The sequence below is a fragment of the Schistocerca cancellata genome, chromosome 8 (assembly GCF_023864275.1).
Source record: "Schistocerca cancellata isolate TAMUIC-IGC-003103 chromosome 8, iqSchCanc2.1, whole genome shotgun sequence".
In the NCBI taxonomy this organism is placed as follows: Eukaryota; Metazoa; Arthropoda; class Insecta; order Orthoptera; family Acrididae; genus Schistocerca; species Schistocerca cancellata.
This window is the reverse complement of record NC_064633.1, coordinates 364,826,185-364,839,634: the sequence shown is the minus strand read 5'-3', so window position 1 is coordinate 364,839,634 and position 13,450 is coordinate 364,826,185. Positions and strand designations below refer to the sequence as shown.

At 43.2% G+C, this 13,450-nt stretch overlaps 1 protein-coding gene across 1 annotated transcript in view; it reads right to left on the bottom strand.

The window, feature by feature from the left end:
* LOC126094956 (ubiquitin-like protein 7) overlaps nucleotides 1–13,450 on the bottom strand; it is an 88,238-nt gene that overhangs the window by 32,255 nt on the left and 42,533 nt on the right. Inside the window, exons 5-6 of the mRNA XM_049909610.1 lie at nucleotides 7,092–7,260; nucleotides 2,659–2,758 (exon numbers count right to left, since the gene is read on the bottom strand). Coding sequence (XP_049765567.1) covers nucleotides 2,659–2,758; nucleotides 7,092–7,260 — 269 coding nt within the window. The remainder of the gene's footprint in view (nucleotides 1–2,658; nucleotides 2,759–7,091; nucleotides 7,261–13,450) is intronic.

The window sequence follows — 13,450 nt, the reverse complement described above, 5'->3', positions numbered from 1 at the left end:
GCATATTTTCTTAATACAAATGTATGTACTTGAATTCTACCAAACACAGCACTTTAATTTCCGAAGAATTGAAATCGAAATTGTGATGCGCTTTTGTAAGCAAATCATAGATCGTGTCACATGATCTCACCAGCCAATGACAGCAGATATTCAGAGCATAAGACCCGTGATGTAGTCAGCCAATAGCACCATTATTGTTCAGTAACTTGACACACAGATAGGAAAAGATAAAGGTTTAAATTAATATACATAGTACAGCTGCAAGAAAAGCTAAGCTTTGACATACAATACTGGTCTTTTTGGTGTGTGTTCCACCTTAAAATACTTCAGACAAATGTACCCATGAGATTTCAAATACTGACATAAATGTCTTGTCTTCTGGCCTTGGAATTTTTCTAAGTGGCTGGCACTCAAAATGTTAAGCTTTAAATGGTAATCAAACACTCTGTGATTTAAGAAATTCAAAGCATGTTTGCACAAATAACATAATTCATCTTGTTTAAAATGAAATTTACTCTGGAAGTAATGCTTTTCAGACCAACATTGGTAATATTTTCCCGTGACGTGTTAGAATTTGTTTCAGCAGCTGTCACAGAGCAGCAGAAAATGGCATTACTGTGTATGTACAGCTATGATGACATAGGAAGCCCATTTGTTCCTACGTACATAGCACTAAGAGATCTTAAGTTATGACACAAACAAGACATCAGAAGATACTCCAAAAGCACTGGAATATCGTAAACCAAACTAAAACGCATAATTCAGCTTAAAATGCACCTTTGTTATGTCCAGATTCACAAAGAACATGGCCCCAACATGGCATTAAGCTTTGCAGATGGTTTGTGGGTTGCAAATTTGCTTGCAGTGCCAGTACTATAGTATCTCATGTTTGGTTCTTTATTACAGCATAATGCCATGCGTGTGATAAGATAAAAACATGCACTTTAAATTCAGCAAACAGTTGACACTACCCAATAGTGTTTCAAATAAATTGGCTGCCGCTGTGGAAAAGATCAATAAAAGCCATATTTCTTTAGCAAATTGACAAAAATAACTTCATTGTTGTGCAAGGCAATTAATACTTGGCTGCCAAAAACCTGGAAATAAAATAAAAACAAAAAACTAAAACTAATAACACAAATTACCCTCCCATAATTATGTGAATGTATTTTAATTCACTTGGTAGCTCCTGGCAACAGAAACCCATTTTGTTTTGATTTGACATAAGAGCTGTAAACAAAGAGGAAACAGCAAAATCACTAAATGTAAACATGGGTCACGTGGAGACTTCCCCTCCCCACAACTCAAACTGCTCTGCACATGTGCGAATCTGGCAGCTTGAGCGCATCAGAAAAATTTTTCCAGGTAGCTAGCTAGTAGCTGCACTTGTAGCCAGAAGTAGGAGAAGGTACTTCTCATACGAGACTTAACTGTGCATGCACATGAGGCCACTGGCAACTGTTCAAATGAACCTAATATAAACCTTTGTGTCATGCTCATCAGAAACAATTTGTTGTTATGAAGTATTGCATAGTCTTCATCCCAAAGCCTTTGAAATTGTTGTAAATGGTGCATTTCCTTTGCAACTTAAGTTTTATTCTGTTGTTTTTTCCCATTGTTTATGTTTTATTGTTGCAGAATTATTCTGCAGTCATGGGCTAAAGTAAAATTGTTTGTTAGAGTATCAGTTTTTACCAGTCAAAAGTACAAAAATTTAACTGAAAACTAAAACAATGAAAAATTCACGAGACTCTAAAAAATTCTTGAGTTTTTCCCGGTTTTCTCCCAGATGAAAAAATTCCTGGCTTTTCCCTGAATTCCCATTTGTACCGGGGAGTATACACCCTGTTTTAGGAAGCAAAATTCTCTCATAGTTGCTATGCACATTTTATGAGAAAAATGAAACCCTCATTCTCATAACATCTTATCAGTCCCTCGTTTCTAATCTTTCTCAACTTAACCCTCTTTCCTGCTTGAGGAAGTAATGGATAATTCTGAAAGCTAGGAATAGCTTTTTCACTTTTAAATTTCTCTACTGGTAACACTAGAATTTTGTCTCCTGAAGATAAACAATGGCCAGCTGTTCTGTTTCTCTGTAATGTGAAAATTAAATCATTCAAAATTTGTCAGTGGATGAACATGATATTTGCACTGAATGAAGTGCTCTCCACATCCAATAACAATGAAATTGTCCATATCTAATATTCTCTAATATCACAGTCTCTGACAGCTGGAGTCTGCTAGCTCTAGCTCTAATTGCCAAAGACTGTGGTCATATGTGTGCGAGTTGCATTTGCGTGAATATGTGCATGTGTATGTTGTCTACTTTTGACAAAGGCCTTGTTGGACAAACTTTCCGGCAGTCTTTTTGTTGTGCCTTTCTGCAACTAAGTATATCCGCTATAAAGTGAGTACCAACTATCCTTTTCATATATTGTTACATTCCATCATGGATTTTCCATCATTTGATAGACTGTATGAGCATATTTGGGAAAACACAACAAATGACAAACGAAATTATAACTATTGTATGTAACTAATAGTTAAGAGAAACCATGTTATTACACTGTATTGGTTCACAGAAAAAAAAGCACAAAACAACATACACTGCTAACGAAACAAAATTAGTACAGTGATAAATAATTTGTATTTTTCTACCTGTTGCTGATGCTAGGGCAGCAGCTAACTGTGCTGAAGTAATTGCTGAATAAGATTGCTGCCTCGATAAGTCGCTACCTCGGGGTTGAGAATCAGATGACTGAAACAGATAAGGAAATGAAATTGAAATAATTTCATGAAACACACAAACAACATGCCGTAGTCACATAAAATTACTGGAAATTTAAAAAACAAACTATTTTGTAAGTTGCAACTTGTTATTGTAACACAAGGATGGAATGGTTGCTGAAGGAAACGTGCAAAAACCATTGCGCAAAGAATATAGATATTCAAACTATTATTAAAATATATCCCCTTTTTTTAAAAAGCTATACAGATTTAATGATGGAATGTAACTGATAATTTCAACTCAATTTGAACCTGTTGGAGGTGTAGGTACTAAATGTATGTCTACTGATATTGTTAATGGCAGAGATGTATTACCTAAAATCATTTCAGATCTCGATTACAGTTAACTACAAAGGAACAGGTGCTTTGAAACCAGGATAATCAACATTTCAATGAAATACATTTTCATCATCATAATCATCAGGAGAACTGAACACTTCTTCAGTGTGTAGTATATCACACCAAAATACTTCAAATCACAACTAAAAATCTGTTTGCAGAAATTCAGACTTTTCTAGTAGCACTGTGTAATAAATGAAATATATTAAACTGATTTTGGGCAGATTTAATGTGATATCTAAGTCTCTTATGCAGAATTTATATAAATTAGAAAGCAGACGTGAGACATGATTACAAATCTGTAAAGAAATACAACCATATTAACTGATCACCCGTAAAAAAAAAAAAAAACCACCACTTTCTTGTTTCCCGAAGGTTGTGTAGCACTATAAAAATATAACCTTCCAGAAACATAATTCGCTTGCTGTTTTTACTGGAATTAATGATTTCAGTTACAGAGAAAAATGTCACCTAGTCGTGTCCTATCAACTACTATTAAAAATGCGCCAGTGTTTTGTAATTTGTCCACAAATATCTTTAGAAATTTTGGCTTAAAAGATGCATGCCCACGCATGGAATGTATGATCCGTTAATTGGGAGATAGGTTAGAAAATTTAGACAGGGAAATGGAAACATTTGAAGTTAAATTTAGAGGGAATTAGTGAAGTTTGGTGGCAGGAGAAACGCACAGCTACACATACACAGAAATGCACACACACATAGCTGTAGTGGGACTGCTGATTATCAATTAGTGAGAGCAGTTGCCTGGCGAATGGAGGTGAGAAGAGGATACGGAAGGAGGCACAAGGTGATAAGGGATAGTGTGAGGCAACTCTTGACAGATGATGTGCCCCGTCTTTTATATCAATATCAATATCCCATAATAGATTTGATAATATGAAACTACATCTCACATATGATTAAATCTGGTGCACCCAATGAGTTAGAAAATAAATAAAGAAATATTCACAAAACATAGTTTTACTTATATATCAATAACAAGAGACTGACCCAAGAGAATAATAAAAAAAATCTGAAACACATAAAATGTGTACTGCCTTTGTTTGAAAACTTGAGAACAATCCTGTTGACAAAAACAACCAGTAGACATGTCACTGATTAATACTGTTCAAAACAGAGACATTTTAAAAATAGCTGTTCAACTATGATGCCATCTGTTAACACTGTTTGTTTACAAAATTTCACATTAAATCATGTTAATGTGTGTATTGAGTTATTTTCACAAATTCTATATTTTTTAAAAATTGATCAGCATAATTAAAGTTTAATACAACAGGTTTTGGGTTGTTTGGGTGAAGTATAACCACCTCAAACTGGCCGGTACAACCAATTCCTAGCAGTTAGGACTTAAATATGGTAGTTCTCATTTTCCCAGTATGGTATGCTATTGTGATGGCACGAAACCTGCATTGCTGAATGCATAATTCTATAACTGCATCTTGAGCTGGCACTTCAAGAAGTTTGAGAAGGTCCCGAATCCCATAGCGGAGAAACTTTTCTGCTTTGAAACTTCTCATTATTTTCCTCCCTTCATGTGGAGAAAATGGTATTTTCTCTTTGTGACAAACACATCTACAGTATTGCAGAACTATGCTTCTTAGAGCCCATTATGATCACTCCGCTATTATAAAACAATAGTATGGTATTGGCAAGCTGTAATAGGTCTTCTTTGACCAGGTACACAGTAAACCACTGTTGTGTTCAAGTTGTGTGACAATAGAAGGGATGTTCTTATGGAAATTGGTGACATGTTGGCCAGGAATATTGCAGCCATTTTTATTTCGTTCTGGGAATATTCGCTGGAATACACTTGTCAGCATGCTATTTCTGTATAAGAAGAGTATGAGGTAAGGCAGAGAATGTATTGGGGAGTATTCTGGCACGTGTTTCATAAACCTTCACATTTACCTGGACTGCAGTACAATGCCAAAACTACTCTGCATGAAGCAAGAGACATAATTCCCCTTTACCAGCCTAACAACCAAACAAACCTAAGTCACACAGCGATTACTAAAGCCACAAATTTACACTGCACTCATCTACAGTGTAATACAATGACAGAGAACCATATCTAAAACTCTGTGAGAATTCTGTAAATAATAAAAAAAACTCTGTGCCCACGATTCCAGGAGGTGTCAACTGTCCCCCCACCCCATTGTGGATGCCTATGATTTGGAAAAGCAAAAATTTGAAAAGGATAGATAGCTATTCAGCACATACAGGCGGCACCGAGTTGCAGACAGGCACAATAAAAAAAGTCTTCTAAAAATTTAAGTTTCCAAGCAAAAAAGCCCTCATTTTGAAATATCACACACACACACACACACACACACACACACACACACACACACACACACACACACACACACAGAGAGAGAGAGAGAGAGAGAGAGAGAGAGAGAGAGAGAGAGAGAGAGAGAGCCTCTGGGCACTAGTGAATGGGAGACAGTGGCCATGTGTGAGTGAGTTGTGTTTTTAGGAAAGAGTGTGTGTGTGTGTGTGTGTGTGTGTGTGTGTGTGTGTGTGTTCTGTTTCAGAAGAAGGCTTTGTCAGACAGCTTAATATTTTAGCAGTATTTTTCATTGTGCCTATCTGCAACTCAATGCCTCCTCTATGTGGTGAGTAGCAATCTATCCTTCCCATATCATTGTTATTCTATACAGGACTTTCCATTGTATGATTGGAAAAGTATTCACTTTTTCGAGGAATCATCCTGCCATTTGCCTTTGCCTTAATGGGTTCAGGGAAGCAGTGGACTGAACTGTAATCTGACAACTCTCTGGATGAGGTCTCATGTGATATACAGAATTTTACTTTACAAAATAATATTAAAAATCTGTCTTGAAATTGAAATAGCAAAGAATTTTCGGAAGTAGTTAGATACCATCAAATACCAGCTTAACAAATGAAAATAATCAGAAGTTTAGAAAAGAACATTGTGCTAATACATTTTTAGTTTATTCAAGTGTACAAGAGGTTACAGAATACACCAAAAGACGTTTTTCTCCCTCCAATTGTTTTGATCTATCAGTTGCTTAAAATAATGCCATGTTTCACAACATGCCAAACACTGCAAAAATGTCCAACACTGTAAGAAAATAAAAGCAATGACTACATTACGGACAAAAACAGTAGATGAAATATTAAGTTTGAATTATTCCGGCAGATAACAATAAAAGCAAAGTTGACTCACGTCTATGTAAAAACATTTACACACTTTTAATTAGTGTGTGTCAACTGACACTGACAAAAAGACATTCTTCCTTCTTTATGTCAAGGTGTCTAACACTCCTTTGTGCACATCAAACCATCCTCACAACTTCATTAAGAAACTGTGCTCTTGGGTATTCTATTTGGTATTACTCATACCAGTGCTTTCAAGACTGCTGCAGCATACTCAGAAAATGTCTATGCTGGCTACACAATTGTTTAAGGATTAATTTGTTTTTCAAAATTACTGTTGATATTTTAAGCACAGAACTGCTTTGAGATATCACAAGCACATTTCACATATGCTCCTGTCCCATGCACACACTCGCAATTAGAAAAAGTGAAGCTCTGGGATTTGATGAAGTGCAGATAGACAAGAAATTCCCAGTGGCATAATATTAATAACGCACCACAGATGAAAGTAGTACCTGCGAGTCGTGTGTCCCATGTGTATCACAGCCATCACTGACTCGATGGAGTGACTCTGAGCTGCCTGAGCTCGGAACTGACGAGTCTGGTGTGACGCTCGAGTCAGAGAAATGACGAGTATTTGTGCCCTGTACCTGAGAGGCACCTAGTTCCTGACCAACATCATCACCATCTTCACTATCACTGCTTCCATGCTGAAGCCAGTAGTAGTAATCCGAAGAATTCAATAAATGGGAGGAGTCCACATCCTCATCTTCGCTGAGCTCGTCGAGTGAGTAGTATGAGTACTCCGAAGTACTCAGTACCTGAGAAGAATCCATTTCGTCATCATCGCTGAGCCCGTCGAGAGAGTACGAATACCCAGTGCTCGAGCCAGGTAGATCTGTAGGATGAGAACTGGTCGCCGCTTCCTCCTGTACGGCAGCTGCAATATGGCCAGCTGCTTCTGCAAGTGCCGGATGAGCTTCTGCAATTCTGGTGGAACAATAGACAAATTATTACATCTTAAAAACTTTTTTCATGTACACTCAATAAAAAACATTCTACTATAATTACTGCTATTACAGTTCAACTGCAATAACAACTCTACATCCATCTCTCACATCCGGCCCCATTAAAAATAATAATAATAATAATAATAATAATTTACCATATTTACCCGATCACAACCGTAAGTTTTTTCCCAAATTTGTCATTTGAAAAATACAGGGTCATCTTATATTCATAGCTTAAACTGTTGCTGCTGATGTTAACATTTGTAAGAGGTCATCTTGCAGATGAAGCTTCTGATATTGAGGTCACGTGAAGTATTATTTTGAAAATTTTGGAAGGGCAGGACCAAGCAAACGATACTCACGTTCAGACAGGTTCAAAATTTCCTGACACTCTAAAGTACTTGATACAGTGTCGTCGCTGCTTGAACAGTCACTTGACATTTCACTCACATGGCACTAGAGCAAGCGAATGTGAGAAACTATGAACAAGTCAATACAACAATCTGTTGCTGTATTTAAAATTTGAAATTTTTTCGAAACACAGAAGGAAACAGCACTAACTTCTTTCCTCTTACAAAGTCGTGTTATATCTGAACAGGTTTGCAGTAAAAGTTCTCAAAAATGTATAAATACAGTGTGCAAACATTCAAAAGTGGAAATGTTGTCCTTCAAAAAACATTACTTGATTATGAAGCCAGATCAATATTTTATTTGATTATGGGAGACTGTAATGAACTACTAACTGGGTTGCAATTGAGAAATTTGGTCCTCTTCATGTACTGGAATACTGGGTAAAAACGTTACCAACTTTTAATCAGCTTTAGAACCTGATGGTAACATTCAGACGAAATACGAAGGAAAATTAATTCATTCGATTGGTTGGTTTGTGGGATTAAAGGGGCCAGACTGCTACGGTCATCGTTCCCTTTTTCCAAAAACGAAAAACACCCACAGAGAATAAAAAACGAACAACAGAAAAGACGGCAGATGACATAGGACAAGAAATACACAGATACAGACACAGATCAGACAAACCAAATTAAAATCAGACAATGTGACAGTGGTTGGCCGACCAGAGAGAGAGAGAGAGAGAGAGAGAGAGAGAGAGAGAAAGGAAAAGCCAACCACTGAGAAATATATTAAAAACTCAGTCTAACACCATAGGCCAAAGGCCAGAATCAACAATAAATAAAGAGAAACACTTAGAGCAAATGATAAAAGCCCCCTGCTCGAATAAAACGCAAAACTAAACATGCCATAGCAGAGTCATCAGTTAAAAGGGCAGGGAGCGTATTAGGCAGCGCAAACGTCTGCCTGAGCAGAGCTAAAAGTGGACAGCCCAACAAAATGTGGACCACTGTCAATGCCAAGCCGCAGCGACATAGAGGGGGGTCCTCACGGTGCAATAAGTGGCCGTGGGTCATCCGTGTGTGCCCAATGCGCAGTCGGCAGAGGACGACAGACACCTTGTGAGAGACTCAAGGAGGAGTGCCACACAGTCATCGTTTCCTTGACGGCACGGAGTTTGTTAGGGGTGGTCAGACCGTGCCATACAGCGTCCACAAAGCGAGATAACTTGGCAGCGTAAGACTGCCCTCAAATCAGTCTCTGGGAGGCCAATGTCCAGAGATGGTGTACTGGTGGCCTCTTTCGCCAGGCAGTCAACGTTTTCATTGCCGGGTATCCCAACATGGCCTGGGGTCCACACAAAGACCACAGAGCGGCCGCAATGGGCAAGAGTATGCAGGGACTCCTGGATAGCCATCACCAGACGAGAACGAGGGAAACACTGGTCGAGAGCTCGTAAACTGCTCAGGGAATCGCTACAGATCACGAAGGACTCACCTGAGCAGGAGCAGATATACTCTAGGGTACGAAAGATGGCGACCAGCTCAGCAGTGTAAACACTGCAGCCAGCCGGCAATGAACGTTGTTCGGAATGGTCCCCTAGAGTTAGCACATAGCCGACATGACCAGCAACCATCGAGCCGTCAGTGTAAACAATGCCAGAGCCCTAATACGTTGCGAGGATGGAAACAAAGCGGCGGCGGAAGGCCTCCAGAGGGATTGAGTCATTTGGGTCCTGTGCCAATTCCAGCTGAAGGCGAGGGCAAGGCACACACCACGGGGGTGTATGCAGAGGTACCCGGAAATGAGGCGGAAGAGGTAAATCCCCAAGCCCGGAGAGAAGCTCTCTGACGCGGACCGCGATCGTACATCCAGCCCTGGGCCGACATTCTGGAAGATGGACGTGCGACTGTGGGAATAGTAGCCGATAGTTAGGATGCCCGGGCAAGCTGAAAACATAGGCAGCATAAGCAGCCAGCAAACGTTGGCGCCGTAACCACAGTGGAGGGACACCCGCCTCCACAAGTATGCTGTCCACAGGGCTGGTCTGGAAAGCACCAGTGGCAAGGTGTATCCCGCTGTGGAGGATTGGGTCCAGCTCCCGCAACGCAGATGGGGATGCTGAGCCATAAGCCAGGCTCCCATAATCCAGACTAGACTGGATTAACGCCTGGTAGAGCCGTAAGAGGGTAGATCGGTCGGTGCCCCAGCGGGTGTGGCTCAAGTATCGCAGAGCATTAAGATGTCGCCAACACTTCTGTTTAAGCTGCCGAATATGAGGCAGCCAAGTCAACCGGGTATCATAAATCACACACAAAAACCTATGTGACTCTACCACCGCAAGAAGTTCGCCGTCAAGATAAAGCCGCGGCTGCAGGTGAACAGTGCGTCGCCGGCAGAAATGCATAACGCAGGTCTTGGCTGCCGAAAACTGGAACCCATGAGCTACAGCCCAAGACTGCGCCTTACGGATAGCGCCCTGTAGCTGATGTTCAGCAGCTGCAATGCCAATACAGCTATAGTAAAGGCAGAAGTTGTCAGCATACAGGGAAGCGGAGACAGAATTTCCCACCGCTGCAGCAAGCCGGTTAATTGCAATTAAAAACAGACACTGAGGACAGATCCCTGTGGTACCCTGTTCTCCTGGACTTGGGAGGAAATATGGGAGGCCATGACTTGCACGCAGAAGGTACGATATGACAGAAAATTTGGGATAAAGATTGGCAGAGGGCCCCGGAGACCCCATCCATGAAGCGTAGAAAGGATGTGATGACGCCCTGTCGTATCGTACGCCTTCCGCATCTCGAAAAAGACAGCGAACAGGTGCTGACGGCAGGCAAAGGCAGTACGTATGGCCGATTCCAGGCTCACCAGATTGTTGGCAGCGGAGCAGCCTTTACAGAACCCACCCTGAGACTGAGCCAGAAGGCCCTGAGACTCCAGTACTCAATTCAAGCGCCGGCTCACCATCCGTTCAAGCAACTTGCAAAGAATGTTGGTGAGGCTAATGGGACAGTAGTTGTCCACCTCCAAAGGGTTCTTGCCAGGTTTCAGAATGGGGATAACAATACTTTCCCGCCATTGCGATGGAAACTCACCCTCGACCCAGAGATGGTTGTAAAGGTCGAGGAGCCGTCGCGCTGGCAGTCCACTGAAAGGCATTTCAGCATCTGACAGTGGATACGATCTGGCCCAGGAGCGGTGTCTGGGCAAGCGGCTAGGGCACTGCGAAATTACCACTCACTGAATGGAACATTGTACGATTCTGGATGGTGGGTGCGAAACGAAAGGCTCCGACGTTCCATCCGCTCTTTAATGGAGTGGGAGGCTAGGGGGTAATTCGCAGAAGCGGAACTCAGAGCAAAATGCTCTGCCAAGCGGTTTGCAATGACGTCTGAGTCAGTACAAACTGCTCCATTCAGTGAGAGCGCTGGGACACTGACAGGGGTTCGATAACCATAGAGGCGTCGAATCTTGGCCCAGACCTGCGATGGAGAGACATGGAGGCCAATGGTGGAAACATACCGCTCCCAGCACTCCTGCTTGCGTCGGCGGATAAGGCGGCGGGCCCGCGCATGCAGCCGTTTGAAGGCGATGAGGTGTTCTATGGAGGGATGTCACTTGTGACGCTGGAGCGCCTGCCAGCGATCTTTAATCGCTTCAGCGATCTCAGGCGACCACCAAGGCACAGTCCTCTGCCGAGGGGACCCAGAAGAACGGGGAATGGCAGATTCTGTGGCAGTAACGATGCTGGTGGTGAATGAGTGAACCACCGCATCAATGTTGGCACTAGAGAGAGGCTCAATAGCGGCAATGGAGGAGAACAAGTCCCAGTCAGGCTTATTCATAGCCCATCTGCTGGGGCGCCCAGAAGAGTGATGCCATGGCAGTGACAGAAAGATCGGAAAGTGGTCACTACCACACAGGTCGTCATCCACACTCCATTGGACAGACGGTAAGAGGCTAGGGCTGCAGATCGAAAGGTCAATGGCGGAGTATGTGCCATGCGCCACACTGAAGTGTGTGAAGGCACCATCATTTAAAATCGAAAGCTCGAGCTGCGCCAATAAATGCTCAACGGTGGCGAATCGACCTGTTGCCACTGACCCACCCCACAGAGGGTTATGGGCGTTGAAGTCACCCAGTAACAAGAAAGGTGGCGGCAATTGGGCTATCAGTGCAGCCAGGACATGCTGCGCGACATCACCATCCGGTAGAAGGTAAAGACTGCAGACGGTAACAGCCTGTGGCGTCCACACCTGAACAGCGACAGCCTCTAAATGTGTTTGTAGAGGGGCAGACTCGCTGTGAAGAGAGTTAAGGACATAGATGCAGATGCCACCAGACACTCTTTCATAAGCTGCCCGGTTCTTATAATAACCCCGATAGCCACGGAGGGCGGGGGTTCGCATTGCGGGAAACCAGGTTTCCTGATGAGCAATGCAGAAGAAAGGGTGAAGGATAAGTTGTCGGAGCTCAGCTAGATGGTGGAAGAAACCGTTGCAGTTCCACTGGAGGATGATATTGTCCATGGCTGAGAAAGGCGTGAATGAACTGGGAAGGCAAATTACGCCGCTGGGTCACCCGCTGCCTCTGATTGAGCACATGTGCGAGTGTTACCCATGGTGTCTGAGGGACCCGCGAGATCGAGGTCCTCAGCGGATGCCAGAATCTCCACCTCGTTCTCAGATGCAGAGCTGGAAGGTTGCGGTGGGGTGGGTGCCACCGCGAGTTCCTTGGGCTTAGAGCTCTTTTGCTTGGATTTCTCATGCTGCTCCTTGGGTTTCACTGGCTGGGAGGGCTTCACCGATTCAGTCTCCGGGATGGAGGAGGATCGCGAAGCCCTACGACCAGCTGATTGTTGGCACTTACGCCAATGTCGGTCGTCAGCCTTCCCGCTTGTGGAAACCTGTGAAGGGAGGGACCCAAGGGATCCTTTGCAAGTGTAAGAATCCGAAGAAGTTGGACCCTTCTCCGGCTGAGAAGCGGGGACGGATGTCCCCGATGTGTGTGTGTGTGTGTGTGTGTGTGTGTGTGTGTGTGTGTGTGTGTGTGTGTGGGGGGGGGGGGGGGAGGGGGGGTGTTGCTCCTGAGGTAGGTGGCACAGGAGCAACAGGGGGAATAGTGCCCCCCCACGGGCAAGGGGGAATGTTGAGTTGTATGGCTCTGCGATGTGGCTGGAAGATGCTGAACTGATGGGGCTAACACGGTTGTCGCTGCAGCAGCATAGGAGGAAGTCATTCGTAGCGGATGTAGTCGTTCATATTTCCGCTTGGCCTCAGTATAGGTCAGTCGGTCCAGGGTCTTATATTCCATGATTTTGTGCTCTTTCTGTAAGATCCTGCAGTCTGGCGAGCAAGGTGAATGGTGCTCTCCGCAGTTGACACAGATGGGAGGCGGTGCACATAGAGTATCGGGATGTGATGGGTGTCCGCAATCTCGACATGTGAGGCTGGAAGTGCAGCGAGAAGACATGTGGCCGAACTTCCAGCACTTAAACCACCGCATCGGGGGAGGAATATAGGGTTTGACATCACACCGGTAGACCATCACCCTGACCTCCTCTGGTAATGTATCACCTTCGAAGGCCAAGATGAAGGCACCGGTAGCTACCCGATTGTCCTTCGGACCCCGATGAACGTGCTGGACAAAATGGACACCTTGACGCTCTAAATTGGCGTGCAGCTCGTCATCAGACTGCAAAAGTAGGTCCCTATGCAAAATAATACCCTGGACCATATTTAAACTCTTATGAGGGGTGATGGTAACATTAATATCCCCCAACTTGTCACAAGCAAGTAACCTGCGTGACTGGGCAGAGG